Source organism: Macaca mulatta, chromosome 19, assembly GCF_049350105.2.
Source record: "Macaca mulatta isolate MMU2019108-1 chromosome 19, T2T-MMU8v2.0, whole genome shotgun sequence".
In the NCBI taxonomy this organism is placed as follows: Eukaryota; Metazoa; Chordata; class Mammalia; order Primates; family Cercopithecidae; genus Macaca; species Macaca mulatta.
This window is the reverse complement of record NC_133424.1, coordinates 70,701,422-70,716,682: the sequence shown is the minus strand read 5'-3', so window position 1 is coordinate 70,716,682 and position 15,261 is coordinate 70,701,422. Positions and strand designations below refer to the sequence as shown.

At 55.1% G+C, this 15,261-nt stretch overlaps 2 protein-coding genes and 1 long non-coding RNA gene across 16 annotated transcripts in view; 1 reads left to right on the top strand and 2 right to left on the bottom strand.

The window, feature by feature from the left end:
* The window catches only part of LOC144337154 (uncharacterized), a 40,809-nt gene extending 38,662 nt beyond the window's left edge, over positions 1-2,147 (bottom strand). For all 7 annotated transcript variants that reach the window (XR_013409826.1, XM_077980260.1, XM_077980259.1 and 4 more), the window contains exon 1: positions 2,000-2,147. The gene's annotated coding sequence lies outside the window, so the exon portion shown is untranslated. The remainder of the gene's footprint in view (positions 1-1,999) is intronic.
* Positions 2,148-4,478: 2,331 nt separating this feature from the next.
* On the top strand, positions 4,479-15,074 carry MZF1 (myeloid zinc finger 1). Of its 8 annotated transcripts, none has more exons than XM_015124993.3 (7): positions 4,479-4,751; positions 5,088-5,257; positions 6,391-6,658; positions 7,274-7,457; positions 8,216-8,286; positions 8,383-8,503; positions 13,504-15,074. In XM_015124993.3, the coding sequence occupies exons 2-7, from the start codon at positions 5,175-5,177 to the stop codon at positions 14,934-14,936; spliced, it is 2,160 nt and encodes a 719-aa protein (XP_014980479.3). In that variant the 5' UTR covers positions 4,479-4,751; positions 5,088-5,174; the 3' UTR covers positions 14,937-15,074. The 8 variants fall into 8 exon arrangements, with proteins under 8 accessions (XP_014980479.3, XP_014980478.3, XP_077836381.1 ...); XM_015124992.3 differs by having other exon boundaries at positions 6,391-6,826; XM_077980255.1 differs by having other exon boundaries at positions 6,391-7,072; positions 7,245-7,457.
* LOC144337157 (uncharacterized) lies at positions 9,434-11,885 on the bottom strand. The gene is made up of 2 exons (XR_013409831.1): positions 11,535-11,885; positions 9,434-11,206 (listed from the first exon to the last, which is right to left on the bottom strand). It is a non-coding gene; the product is annotated as an uncharacterized LOC144337157 (long non-coding RNA).
* Positions 15,075-15,261: the final 187 nt, after the last annotated feature.

Genomic DNA, 15,261 nt, shown 5'->3' with positions numbered 1-15,261 from the left:
GAACCTAAGTCAGATCCTGACCTCTGCTGGAGCCCTCCCAGGCCTTCAAGTAAAAGCCACAGTCCTCACTGGTTCCCTTGTAAGGCTCAAAGCCTCCTCCTCTACTCTGCTCACTCCTGACCACATTCTCCAGACGGAGCAAAGGGGCTTTTTTTGTTTTGATTGTTTGCTGAGATTGAGTCTCGTTCTGCCCTCCAGGCTGGAATGCAATGGCGCAGTCTTGGCTCACTGCAACTTCTGCCTCCCAGGTTCAAGCAATTCTCCTGCCTCAGCTTCCCAAGTAGGTGGGACTACTGGTGTGTGCCACCATGCCCAGCTGATTTTTGTATTTTCAGTAGAGACAGGGTTTCACCATATTGGCCAGGCTGGTCTCAAACTCCTGACCTCAAGTGATCCACCCGCCTCAGCCTCCCAAAGTTTGGGATTACAGGCGTGAGCCACTGTGCCAGCTACAAAGGGGCTTTTGTTCCTGTGGTTCCTTTGGCCCAAAGCAGGTGCTCTTCCCTGTTATCTGCATGGCTTTTCCCCTCACCTTCTGCAGTTCTTTTCAAACACAACCTTATGAGAGAGGGCCATCCCCCGCCGTATTTATTTATTTATTGTGTGTCTGTCTCACCTTATCGCTTTTACATTTTGAACCATGTGAATGTAATACCTGGTCAAAACAGATTTTTTTTTCTTAATTGTGCGTGTGAAAAGCAGAAACAGGCCAGGCATGGTGGCTCATGCCTGTAATCCCAGCACTTGGGAGGCTGAGGCGGGCAGATCACGAGGTCGGAAGTTCGAGACCAGCCTGGCCAACATGGCGAAACCATGTCTCTACTAAAACTACAAAAATTAGCCGGGCGTGGTTGTGGGTGCCTGTAATCCCAGCTACTCGGGAGACTGAGGCAGGAGAAAAGCTTGAACCAGGGAGGCGAGGCAGAGGTTGCAGTGATCCAAGATCCTACCATTGCACTCCAGCCTGGGCGACAAGAGCAAGACTCAGTCTCAAAAAAAAAAAAAAAAAAAAAAGTTAGCCTGGCATAGTGGCGTGTGCCTGTAATCCCAGCTACTTGGGGGGCTGACACCGGAGAACTGGTTGAATCCGGGAGGCGGACGTTGCAGTGAGCCGAGATCGCGCCACTGCACTCCAGCCTGGGCGACAGAGCAAGACTCCGTCTCAAAAAAAAAAAAAAAAGAGAAGGAAGGAAGGAAAGGAGGGAGGGAGGGAGGGAGGGAGGGAGGGAAGGAAGGAAAGAAGGAAGGAAGAAAAAAAAAAAGACATGAACAAATGCGGCCTGACCGTTCTGTTTGTGGAGTGACTACACCTATGATGAGTACCTCCATGGACCACGCACCTGCCTTGAAACAAGGAGGCACAGCCCACAGGGCCTTCAGCTAGGGACACAGGGAAAGGCGGGTGGACTGGGGAAGGTTCAAGCCTGGGGAAAGCACCGAAATCTGAACCACTCTTGGGCCCACCCTTCTCTCTCCCACATTAATACCTTTGCCTGCTCTCCCATAATTGTAAATTAATTCACCCACACATTCACTCACCCTCTCCCTCCCACTCTCAACAGGCAGCCCCGAGCTCGGGGGCCTCACGAAGTCTGGGTGGATGACCAAGCTCCTCCCTCGAGACTACATTTCCAAGACAGAGGAGGGAAGGGGTACGAACAGCGGACAAGCGCTGTAAGGCCGAGGAGGCCCGCAAGGGACCTTAGGGCCGGGCGAACACGCCTCCACAAAGATCTGGGTCAAAGAACTCCTCGACCCAGGAGGGACCCAGACTCAGATCAGCACCTGCGCAGTATGGCCTGAGGCGGGTACCGTCCCGCCTAGCGGGTCCACATTTCCCAGAGAACCGCGGGGCCAACGATGGCTCCCACTGACCCACTCGGGTGCGTGCCAGCTGTGCACGCAGTGGCCTCATATCCCAGTTCCCGGACCGAACCAAGCGGAAGGGCCGCAACTCCTGCCCCCGAAGCCGGGCCCCAGCGCGGCCGATCACCCTCACCTTCGGGTCGCAGTGCGAGCCGTCTGCTTTAGCTGGGCCTGAGGGGGCTTCGGCCCTTCTCCATCGCCCCGCCTCACAGCGCACTTCAGCGCAGTTTCCCGGAGGAGGCCGAGCCCAGGCTCAGTCTCGGCCGCGAAGGGGGAAGGTTGCCTGGCGACGGCCGGGCACCGAGGAGGCTGCGTCAGGCCCGCCCCTTGCGACGCTCTCCGCTCGGCGCCCGGCGCCCCGGGGCCTGCCGGAAAACGTAGTTTGGCAACGAGGCTGCACCGTACAGAGTCCAGGCAGGGGCGCCAGAAACTGTTTCGGACCAAAGGCTGACTTTCTCGCCGCCTAATGTCTTTGTCTTACATCACCCTCCCTTCCTCCCTTTCCTGGGTATGTGTCACTATTTTCTTTTTCCCTGTTTGTCCCCTAGCCCGGAGAACAGGTTCCCTTCAGACTGCCAAATATAATTTCAAAACGGTTAAAAACATGACTCTCAGTGAGCATGTGTCAAAGATTTATTTATCGTACTGAGGGAACCAGCAAGATGATTCTAGGAAGATAGGAAAGAAAGAATGAACACTGGCCGGCCGCGGTGGCTCACACCTGTAATTCCAGCAATTTGGGAGGCCGAGGCAGGCGGATCACCCGAGGTCTGGAGTTCTAGACCAGTCTGGCCAACATGGTAAAACCCCATCTCTACTAAAAGTACAAAAATCAGCCGGGTGTGGTGGAGCAGCCTGTAGTCCCAGCTACTCGGGAGGCTGAGGCAGGAGAATCGCTTGAACCTGGGAGAGGGAGGTTGCAGTGAGCCGAGATTGCACCACTGCACTCCAGCCTGGGCGACAGAGTGAGACTGCCAAAAAAAAAAAAAAAAAGAAAGTCGGCGGGGCGCGGTGGCTCACTCCTGTAATCCCAGCACTTTGGGAGGCCGAGGCGGGCGGATTACGAGGTCTAGAGATCGAGACCATCCTGGCCAACATGATGCCATCCCGTCTCTACTAAAAATACAAAAATTAGCTGGGTGTAGTGGTGCGCGCCCGTAGTCCCAGCTACTCGGGAGGCTGAGGCAGGAGAATCACTTGAACCCGGGAGGTGGAGTTGCAGTAAGCCGAGATCTGGCGACAGCGAGGCTCCGTCAAAAAACAAAAAAAAAGAAAAGTACGAAGTCGGATACAAAACTGCTTAGTGGGCTACAAAGCGATACAATGGGCAGAAAGCGGCCGGGCGCGGTGGCTCACGCTTGTAATCCCAGCACTTTGGGAGGCCGAGGCGGGCGGATCACAAGGTCAGGAGATCGAGACCATCCTGGCTAACACTGTGAAACCCCGTCTCTACTAAAAAATGCAAAAACTTAGCCGGGCGAGGCGGCGGGCGCCTGTAGTCCCAGCTACTCGGGAGGCTGAGGCAGGAGAATGGCGTGAACCCGGGAGGCGGAGCTTGCAGTGAGCCGAGATCGCGCCACTGCACTCCAGTCTGGGCGACTAAGCGAGACTCTGTCTCAAAAAAAAAAAAAAGCATTTGCAATCTATCAGCCTTTACAAGGTAGCATCTAACTGGACAGCATCTGGACTCCTAAGTTTTCCTAACAGTTCTACTTCTGATTCTCCCTCTCTTGGTGCTGTCATCTTTCTCTAGGTCTTTGAAAACTGTCAGTCCATCTTACTGTATCTCTAATATCTATCCCTTTTCTCCCTTCTTGTCTCTGTCCCTCTCCCTTCTTGTCTGCCTCGTGAGTCTGGATATCTGCATTTCTTGTCTCTGTGAACCCATTCTGCGTTTCTTTGTGTGTCTTTCATCTGCATCCCTTTCTGATCTGCCTCTCTCTTGCTAACTGTTCTGACACCAGTTTGCCCGGTCCTAACCCTCTGATCCACTCAGCCCTCTTATAACTTGGACCCGTGTTTCTATGTTTGTTCACTTATTTTCACTGTCTCTCCTCGCGTCGAGTCTCCGGCCCTCCCAGTCTGTGGGTCTGTCTCTGTCTCTCTTCCTCCCGCCTGTCCTTCGTCTCTCCTTGCCCTTGAGTCTCTGGTCTCTCTGTCTTTCCTCGCTGTTTCTATCGATCGGCATCTCTCTGACCCAGTACCCCTCCCCACCTCCTCATCCCACATGTCCCATTGCATTTCCAACGCCCGCCACGTCTCCGGCTTGCCCAGGCGATGTCGGGTCGGGTCCCCAGGTTACCATGGAGACGTTCAGTGCCCGCCCCTCGCCCATGATCACAGAGGAACGTAATCGCGCCGCGCATGCACGTGCACACGAAGGACCCTGCCGACTACATCTCCCGGAAAGCATCGGGCCAAGCCTTTCTCCATTTTGCGGCCTAGGAAGTAGCAGAGGCCCCTTCCTGCAGGGAGTTGCCATGGAGACGCGGTGGGGCGCCAACGGCGTTCCAATGACGGCCGTGATTGGTGCAGGACCCTGCTAATCTCAGGAAGGCCCGTAGAGAATTGCGGAAAATGTGGTGGGGGGCATGCGCGATCTGGAAGGCGGTACTGCAGTCTGTTTTCCCCGAGAGGCTTGCGCATGTCGACGCACGGATTCGAGGCGGGGAGCATGGGAAGAAGCGGCCAGGAGCGTGACCTGATGATTGCGACCACCGCTAGGGGACGGGAGGAGAGGGTGTAGAAACCGAGGCGAGGGTAGGGGAAGGGCAAGGAGGCGCTCGAGCTGGTGCGCGGAGCATCCTGGGAGACGTAGTCCAGCGGGTGGGAAAGTCGAAGACTGCGCGTGCTCAGGAGCGCGGAGCGGCTCGCTGAGCGCCGAGGTGAGGGCGGGGGTCCTCTTAACCGGGAGGGCTAGGGTGGGGACCGGGGTGGTGGCTGCAGACTCAGGGATTCCGGCTGCCCAGCGAGACCGGGAGCGCAGGGAAGGAATCCGGGCACTCCTTACGGGAGCGCCCAGGGCTAGAGCGAGAGGCTTGTCAATCACTACTGGTTGCCACGACGACAGGCTTTGGGAGCCCCGCCCCCGGCTGCCTAGGCGTCTTCACGACCTACCTTGGCACGCTGGAGCGGAAGTTGCCGCCTGGACTTCTGGGAAGTGTATTTCGGAACCCTCCGTAGGTACCTACCATCTTGGCTATGACCCAAGTTTCTCCCAGGGTTTCAGGTTGACTTGGCACCTTGAAGAGTGGAGGCTTGGCCCCCAGGATCAGGCGACCCTCGAAATCAATGCCACCCACGGGGGGATGATTCTGCGGCGCCATCCCCTTCATAAACGCAGATTCCTTCACAAAGCCGCAGCTGCAGAAGGAACAGCGCAAGGAGGGAGGTCAGCCCCACTTGCAGATGCGGAAACAAGTTCTCAAAGGCACAGTGACCTGAAGATGGGCGGAATCAGAATCTCGGGACTTCCTTGGAAGCTCCTATTCCAGCGGTCTTGGAGCCTTTGCCGACCCCCACCCCCACCCCTTGCGAAGCTCCCCCATCCTCTTCCAACCCCACCTAAATCATGAAGCTGAGATGGGGCATTGTGTAGTGTGATGTTGGGCTCAGAAGATGAGACTGAGTAGGGAGAGAGGGTGCTGCCTTGGGGCTGAGCCATACAGGTGACTGCACAGGTTGACATGAAGGATTAGGTGGAGCGAGGCTTCCAGGCTGGGAGGGGAATGATGGTGAGGCCCAAGTGAGGAGCCAAATCTAAGTAAATGAGAGAGTAGAAGGTGAAGTGAGGGCTGGTGTTGGGTGGGGGGAGATGCCATCAGTGATGCTGATGCCCAGGCTGTAGGTGTATAGATGCCATCCACCTGGTAAAAGAGCTGCAGCGCAGGAATGAGGTTGCACATGTAGAAGAAGGAAAGGATACAGGGGAGAGAAGTGTCTTCTAGACCTAAAAAACAGCCTGTGGGCCAGCATGGTGGAACAAACCTGTAAGGCCCAGCACTTTGGGAGGTCAGGGCAAGAGGATCATCTGCTTGAGCCCAGGAGTTCAAGAACAGCCTGGCCAACATAGTAAGATCCCATCCCTACAGAAAAACTAAGAAATTAGCCGGATGTCGTGGCACACACCTGTTGTCTCAGCTACTTGGGAGGCTGAGGTGGGATGATCTCTGGAGCCTGGGAGGTCAAGGCTGCAGTGACGCATGATCTCACCACAGCACTTCAGCCTGGGCGACAGAGTGACACCCTGTCACAAAGGAAAAAAAAAGAAAAAAGCCTGTGTTTGGAGCAGGGAGACTATCAGAGACTTTGCACAGGCCCAAGTGAAGACCAGGGATACAGGTGGCTAAGGGAGGGCTTCCAGCTGCGTAAGTCTGTGGGGTGTGAATGGCCTTTCTTTGCTGCTTTCCTCATCTGTCTTCCACATGGGGTAGGTCTGAGGATCAAACAGTACAGGATAGACTAGGTAGTGAAGCATTCACTGTCTACTCCTGTTGCAACAGCCTCATCCTATTTCTTCACCAGGGGCAGACACTGGCCTCAGATACCTGACCTGGTACCCTCTATGAGGCCTGCGGTGCTGGGCTCCCCAGACCGAGCACCCCCAGAAGAGGAGGGGCCTGTCATGGTGAAGCTAGAGGACTCTGAGGAGGAGGGTGAGGCTGCCCTATGGGACCCAGGCCCTGAAGCTGCACGCCTGCGTTTCCGGTGCTTCCGCTATGAGGAGGCCACAGGGCCCCAAGAGGCCCTGGCCCAGCTCCGAGAGCTGTGTCGCCAGTGGCTGCGTCCAGAGGTACGCTCCAAGGAGCAAATGCTGGAGCTGTTGGTGCTGGAGCAGTTCCTGGGCGCACTGCCCCCTGAGATCCAGGCCCGTATGCAGGGGCAGCGGCCAGGCAGCCCCGAGGAGGCTGCTGCCCTAGTAGATGGGCTGCGCCGGGAGCCGGGCGAACCCCGGAGATGGGTGAGTGAGTGACCATGAATGGGGTTCAGGACTGGAGCATCATCCAGCTCTGCCTCACCCTGGGTAGCACCATGCTTTGCCAGACACACATTCTCCCTTGTGGTACAGAAGTGGCCACCTGCAACAGAGACCCTGTGCAAGGCTGCCCAGGGCAAAGGGATTCCAGGGCCAGACTCTGCAGCCCATTCCTGCATCACCTGCGGTCACATGGACATAGGAGCTGCAGGCTAGGGGGATATGGGGAAGGTACTGCAAGGGTCTGGGTGTCACAGCAGGGGAGGGACTGCAGGTGGTCCCTTCGTTCTTTGCTCAGGGACTAGGGGATGTGGGTCCTTGGAGGACCTAGTCAGTAGGTATTTACAAGGCGGGCCCCTGGGATCCTACAGTGAGATTTGTGGCCAGCCTTACTCTCTGGTAGGACCTCTGATGGTGGGGGCATCTCCCCAGGTCACAGTCCAGGTGCAGGGCCAGGAGGTCCTATCAGAGAAGATGGAGCCCTCCAGTTTCCAGCCCCTACCTCAAACTGAGCCTCCAACTCCAGAGCCTGTGCCCAAGACACCTCCTAGGACTATGCAGGAAGCACCACTGGGCCTGCAGGTGAAAGAGGAACCAGAGGTTACAGAGGACTCAGGTGAGAGCATGCAGTGTGGGCAGCACCTAAGGTCTGGTTGGGTGGGCCAGGGAGCCTGGCCTGAGCAGTCAGTCTGAAGTCCACTGGGCCAGGTTTGTCATAAATGGAATGGTTTCCATGTGCCAGTAGCCTCCACATTCCACCCAGTAATGTCTCCCCTCCACTGCAGCCAGCACTGTCACTACCCCTCACAAACCAAGCCTGACTGCCACAGCCCTGTACCCATGAACCCCCTGGCATGGAGCAGGCTGTTGGGGTTTCCCAGCACTGATGGCATGTGGTGTTCAGTCCCCAAGGAGATCCGTTAGGCAATATCTGCTTTTCACTGGGGAACAGACAGTAGGCCTTGGTATAATTAGGAGCTGCTGAGGGATGACCTCGTAGTGTTAGGGGTATGACCCCTTTCACCTCCCAGGCAGGGCACCTGAACTAGCTGCTCACACCCTGCCATTCCTGTGTGGACCCCTGTACAATACCTCTGATACCCGCTGACCATCTTGCCGCATGGTTCACGTAAGGCTACAGGGGCACAGACCTAAGCCCATCTCATCCCACTGCAGCTCAACCCCTGGCCTTCCAGGGTACTCTGCTTCACCCAGCCCCTAAGCTGGGCCCTCAGCTACCCTGCACTGCCCTCCCCAACCCAAGCCCACAACCAGGAATCCCACCTCTCTGCATCCCAGCACCTGGCACACCACTAAGAAGGGCAGTGGGGTGGAAACTCGCTCAGGCTGCCTGATCTCAGTTTTCCTCTCTAGATTTCCTGGAGTCTGGGCCTCTAGCTGCCACCCAGGAGTCTGTACCCACCCTCCTGCCTGAGGAGGCCCAGGTAAGTCCTGCCCAGGTCCATGTTCTCCTCCTTTCCCTGGGGGTTGCTCCCTGAGCCCAGCCAGGCACAGATGAGCAGTGACCACTGTGATTTCAGGGATGTGGGACAGTGCTGGACCAGGACTTTCCCCACAGTAACACTGGGCCTGAGGGTCCCCCATGGAGGGAGCACCCCAGGGCCCTGTGGCATGAGGAAGCTGGGGACATCTTCTCCCCAGGTAAGTGAGATGGGGTGTGGTGGGACTAGGCCCTCTGCATGGACAGCACGATCTCCGCTGACCCCACTCCTCGCCCTATGCAGGCAGCCCTCTCACTCCAGTATCTCCAAGTTTCCCCGTTCCCTAGATCATCCCATGTAAGGTTCAACCTCCTCTAGCATCTTCTGTCCTCAAAAAAAGCCACCCACCACTACCACTGATCCCACAGTCCCTCTACTTTCTAGAAACTCCCCACCCCAGTAAAATCTTTTGCAAGTAGGGCCTGTATTCCCCGTACCCATATTCTCTCCCAGTCCTGGTATCTTGGATGGCCTCCTGGGCTTGCATCCTGCTGATCAGGCATCAGGACAGGTAGGGTTGGGACCTGACAAGGACAGCAGGTTAGTAGACAGAGCAGGTGGGCAGGAGGGACCTTGACACAGGATAGGAATCCTGCCCAATCATGCGGGCATTACAGGCCAGAGGCCCCCTGCCATCTACCTCTTAGCCACCACCTTTGTCTGGCATCATCCAGGTTCCCCCACACCCCATCTTCTGTTCTGTTCCTTCCTGTTCCTGAGACCCAGGGTCTCCTCTTTCTTAGTTCACACCTTTGTTTTGGTGGAGCTTTCTGGGTGTTCTGGTGTAGGAGATAAAATTCTGAGATGTCCCATATCTGAAACACATCGTCTAACCCTCAACATTAGATTGAAGTTTGGCTGGAAGAATTCTTTTTATTAATACAGTCACAAACCTTTTTGATTACTATTGTTGGTGAGCCTTTTCAGTTTGAAATTCACATCTCTCAGTTCTGAGAAACTGCCTTGAAATGTTTATTTCCTTCCATTCTATTGTTCTGTTCCCTGTTTCTGGGATGCCTGTTACTTGGCTGTTGGCCTCTAGGATTAATCCTTTTATGTTCTTTTCACTCCAATTTTCCATTCCTTCGTCTTTCTACTCTATTTCCCAGGAAATTTCCTCACTTCTATCTTTCAGACCTTCTTAACATTTTCATTTCTGGTAGCTTTTTTTTTTTTTTTTAGGGTCTACTCTTTCACACAGACTAGAGCACAGTGGTGCCATCATAACTCACTGTAACCTCGAACTCCTGGGTTCAAGTGATCCTCTTGCCTCAGCCTCCCAAGTAGCTGGGACTGCAGGCATGTGTCACTGTACTTGCCTCATTTTTAATTTTTTTATTTTTTTGTAGAAACAGGTTCTATGTTTCCAGGGCTGGTCTTAAATTCCTGGCCTCAAGTGATTGTCTCACCTCAGCCTCCCAGAGTGCTGGGATTACAGGCATGAGCTACTTCATCTGGCCTCTTCTAGCATATTTTTAATTTCCAAGAGTGTTTTCATTCTCTGAATGTTCATCTTTTTAGCTGCCTCCTGTTCTTTCACTTGTAATGTCTATCCTTATTTCTCTGAGAACAGCAATAACTTTTTTAAAAAACAGTGTGGTCTCTATTCTTTCCTAGTTGTTGGCTTATATGCAAGAGAGGGGCAACACAAATCTGGCTGACAGCTCTGAGCAGGTAGATGTGGGGATTACTGGCTGGAAGGGACATGGGGGAACCCCACTCCCCAAGGAGACCCTTTTCTTAGGGAATGTGAGCAAACAGCTTGAGTATGAATGCATACTGCAAACAGATCCATAGGGCAATGTGGCTAGGCCAGTTTGGGGGCACTCTCCACTGTAAGCATGTTTCATTCCATCGTCTGAATCCTACAGGAAGGTACCTTCAGCCTCCTGTCAGCATCCTTGGGAGAGAGATTGACATCTCAGCGTCCAATGGGACTGTTTACCTAACAACCCTGACTTTCTCAGTATGGTTTCTCACCCTTAACATAGCCTTCTGCCAGGATGGGAGAAGAAATCCAGAAGTCAATCATGGCAGTACATACTGTTGGCTCAGAATTCTGTGCGGACAGAGCCCACAGCAGCAGCCCTGCCCAGCATCTGCTTCTGAAACAGCCTCTCCAGCCTGGCTGGTGCCCTGCCCATTCACCTACATGGCCAGAGGTACCAGGTGCCTCCAACTCCTGAGTTTGTAGAATCTTCTTAGCCAGGTGCAGTCTCTCATGCCTGTACTCCCAGCACTTTGGGAGGCCGAGGCAGGTGGATTGTTTGAGTCCAAGAGTTCAAGACCATCCTGGGCAACATGGCAAAACCCCATCTCTACTAAAAAATAATACAAAAAACTAGCGTGGCATGGTGGCGCGTACCTGTAGCCCCAGCTACTTGGGAGGCTGAGGTGGGAGAATCACCCAAGCCAGGGAAGTCAAGGCTGCAGTGAACTGAGATCGTGCCACTGCACACCAGTCTGGGCAATGGGGGTGAGACCCAGTCTCAAAAAAAGAAAAGGAATCTTGGGAATAAAACTGTGCCTTTTCTTTGCAGCAAGAGAGGTTTATCTATTTATTTATGAAATGGAGTCTTGCTTTATTTAAAGAGACGGGGTTTTGCTATTTTGCCCAGGCTGTTCTCAAACTCCTGAGCTCAAGTGATCCTCCTGCTTCAGCTTTCCAAGTAGCTGCGATTATAGGTTTAAGCCACCACACCTGGCTCAGAGAGGTCTTTTTTATGTCTTCTTCAGAACATTCTGAATAGCTAATACATTCATATGTTAGGATTTCAAAAGGCACAAGACAGTATACAGTGGAATGCCCCTTCCTTGCCTGTGCCACACAGTCCTACTCTCCAGCAGCCAACATTGCTTGTTTCTTATGTGTCTTTCTATTTTTTTTTTTTTTTTTTTTTTTTTTTGAGACGGAGTCTCGCGCTGTCACCCAGGCTGGAGTGCTGTGGCCGGATCTCAGCTCACTGCAAGCTCCGCCTTCCGGGTTCCCGCCATTCTCCTGCCTCAGCCTCCCGAGTAGCCCGGACTACAGGCGCCCGCCACCTCGCCCAGCTAGTTTTTTTTTTGTATTTTTTAGTAGAGACGGGGTTTCACCGTGTTAGCCAGGATGGTCTCCATCTCCTGACCTCGTGATCCGCCCGTCTCGGCCTCCCAAAGTGCTGGGATTACAGGCTTGAGCCACCGCGCCCGGCCTCTTATGTGTCTTTCTAAAAAGATTCTGTACATACAGAAGCAAAGACATTTACAGACACAGATTCATTCCTTTTTTTTAAGATGGAGTTTCGCTCTTGCTGCCCAGGCTGGAGTGCAATGGCACAATCTCGGCTCACCGCAACCTCTGCCTCCCAGTTCAAGCAATTCTCCTGCCTTAGCCTCCCAAGTAGCTGGGATTACAGTCATGCACCACCACACCTGGCTAATTTTGTATTTTTTTCAATAGAGACGGGGTTTCTCCATGTTGGTCAGGCTGGTCTCGAACTCCCGACCTCAGGCGATCCACCCACCTTGGCCTCCCAAAGTGCTGGGATCACAGGCGTGAGCCACTGCGCCTGGCCCATTCCTCTTCTTTTTTTTTTTTTTTTTTGAGTCTCCCTCTGTCGCCCAGGCTGGAGTGCAGTGGCGCCATCTCGGCCCACTGCAAGCTCCGCCTCCCGGGTTCACGCCATTCTCCCGCCTCAGCCTCCCGTGTAGCTGGGACTACAGGCGCCCGCCACCTCGCCCGGCTAGTTTTTTGTATTTTTAGTAGAGACGGGATTTCACGTGTCAGCCAGGATGGTCTCCATCTCCTGACCTCGTGATCCGCCCGCCTCCGCCTCCCAAAGTGCTGGGATTACAGGCGTAAGCCACCGCGCCCAGCCCCATTCCTCTTCTATAAAACATACATGGGCTGGGCGCGGTGACTCACACCTGTAATCTTTAGTACAAGGAGGAGCACAACTGTTGAAGAAGTACCTAAAAATGGAATTACTTGATCAAAGTGTGGGATATTTGCTGTTTTGATGGATTTTGCCACACTGTCTTCCCATTTATGCTCACCAGCAATACATAGGAACACTTGGGTCCCTGCAGTCGGGGTGTGGAAATGGCAGATGATTTCAGCCCTAGGGTGCATTTTTCTTACTAGGAGGAGATGGAGTATATTTTATGGGATATAAGCATTACTTACATTTCATGTCTTGTTCACATCCTTTGCCCGTGTGTCTATGAGGTTATTGATCTTTCTTATTGATTTATTGTAGCTGTTTACTCAGGAGGTCAGTTAGCCCTTTGCCTGTGGAGAGTTTATTAGTTTGCCATTTGCCCTTTTTTTAATTTAATTTTTTTTTATTTTTTAGCCATTTGTCTTTTGACTCTGATGTGGTTTTTGCTGATTTCCTTTGATGTATTCTAATTATCTGACTTTTCTTTGGCGGCTTATGGATTTTCTCTCACCCACTAAAAGCCCTCACTGCTCTCTCAGTCTTCTTAATTTAACCTCCTCCAGGTTTTCCACCCTCTCCAGGCCCTGATTCTCAGTTGCAGTTGCTGATACCTCGTCCTTCTCCCAGCGTCAGACGCTAGAGTGCTCACAGTGTGGCTGGGACCGACTTCTCTCCTCTGTAGACACCCACCCCTGTGTTGATCACTAGCAGGCCCTGGGTTCTGTGTGCCATGTGTATGCCCCAGAGCCCTTGCTCAGGTTTCCCCACAGCCTGCACGAAATCTGTGTTCCTCAGATGCCCCCACAGACATCACAAGCAAGGCACATCCAAACCCTAGACCACCATCCAGGAGCTCGCACCCTCTTACTGTTGTTGGCTCTACCTCCAGCCTTCGAGACCCACTCACTTCCCTGCATTTGCAGTGACCATCATTTTCCACCTAGACAGTGCCCCCACGCTTGCCCTACAGCCCTTCCAAAAATGATTTTTTCCAACTTAAATCAGACCTGGAAAGCTTTTTCACAAAGCCCAGTCTTCCTCCTTGCACTGGGTTCCGTCTCATTATCACCTCATCAGGGAAGGCTGTACAGATGGAATCCCTACCCCTGCCTTTGTCACCTCCGTCTGCCTCATTGGTCAGTTTCAGGTCCCTGTAGTTCACACTGTGTCCCCAGGGCTGACGTGGGTCCGGGCACGGTGGGCATTTTGTCATGAATGAATGGTCCCCTTGTGCACACAGGGTTTGCGCTGCAGCTAAACAGCGTCTCCGCAGGTCCAGGTAGTGTAAGCCCTCACCTCCACGTCCCCTGGGACCTCGGCATGGCTGGCCTTTCGGGCCAGATCCAATCACCCTCCCGCGAAGGTGGCTTTGCGCATGCGCTTGTGCTCCCCAGCGATCTGAGGAGTGAGCAGGACCCCACGGAGGAGGATCCCTGCCGTGGTGTGGGCCCTGCCCTGGTCACCACCCGCTGGCGCTCCCCCAGGGGCCGGAGCCGGGGCCGCCCCAGCACTGGGGGTGGGGTGGTTAGGGGCGGCCGTTGCGACGTGTGTGGTAAGGTGTTCAGCCAACGCAGCAACCTGCTGAGGCACCAGAAGATCCACACGGGTGAGCGACCATTCATGTGCAGCGAGTGCGGCCGCAGCTTCAGCCGCAGCTCGCACCTGCTGCGCCACCAGCTTACGCACACCGAGGAGCGGCCGTTCGTGTGCGGCGACTGTGGCCAGGGGTTCGTGCGCAGCGCGCGCCTGGAAGAGCATCGGAGAGTGCACACGGGCGAACAGCCTTTCCGTTGCGCTGAGTGCGGCCAGAGCTTCCGGCAGCGCTCCAACTTGCTGCAGCACCAGCGGATCCACGGCGATCCTCCGGGCCCTGGCGCTACGCCCTCGGCCCCTCCTGGCGCGCCCGAGCCGCCCGGCCCCTTTCCGTGCAGCGAGTGCCGCGAGAGCTTCGCGCGGCGCTCCGTGCTACTGGAGCACCAGGCAGTACACACGGGCGATAAGTCCTTCGGCTGCGTCGAGTGCGGCGAGCGCTTCGGCCGCCGCTCAGTGCTGCTGCAGCACCGGCGCGTGCACAGTGGCGAGCGGCCGTTCGCCTGTGCCGAGTGCGGCCAGAGCTTCCGGCAGCGCTCCAACCTCACGCAGCACAGGCGCATCCACACCGGGGAGCGACCCTTCGCCTGCGCCGAGTGTGGCAAGGCCTTCCGCCAGCGGCCCACGCTCACGCAGCACCTCCGCGTACACACAGGCGAGAAACCCTTTGCCTGCCCCGAGTGTGGCCAGCGCTTCAGCCAGCGCCTCAAGCTCACGCGTCATCAGAGGACACACACGGGCGAGAAGCCCTACCACTGCGGCGAGTGCGGCCTGGGCTTCACGCAGGTCTCGCGGCTCACAGAGCACCAGCGCATCCACACGGGCGAACGGCCCTTCGCCTGCCCCGAGTGCGGCCAGAGCTTTCGGCAGCACGCCAACCTCACCCAACACCGGCGCATCCACACCGGCGAACGGCCCTATGCATGCCCTGAGTGTGGCAAGGCCTTCCGCCAGCGGCCCACACTCACGCAGCATCTGCGCACCCACCGACGAGAGAAGCCCTTCGCCTGCCAGGACTGTGGCCGCCGCTTCCACCAGAGCACCAAGCTCATTCAGCACCAGCGCATCCACAGCGCCGAGTAGCTCCAATCGGGACGCAGTCTCTGCCCTGGTCAGAACACCTACCTCACCTGGTTGTTGTGAGGCTGGCGATTACATAAGTATAAGCAGGTCCGCCCAGGGCTTGGCCACTGTAGGTGTCCAATAAACAGTAGATGGAAACTGGGTCTCCACCCACTCAGTGCCTCCCCACCTGTGCGTCCTTCACTCCTCACCCTCCAACCCCCACAGTGCTGGGCTGGTGTGCTCCCTCTGCAACCACATGGTTCCTGTGCGAGTTCCTCTCCACAACACCCCTCTTCACCCTGATAGAGGTGGCTCCTAGCATCACCTACCCCGCGTGTGGGAC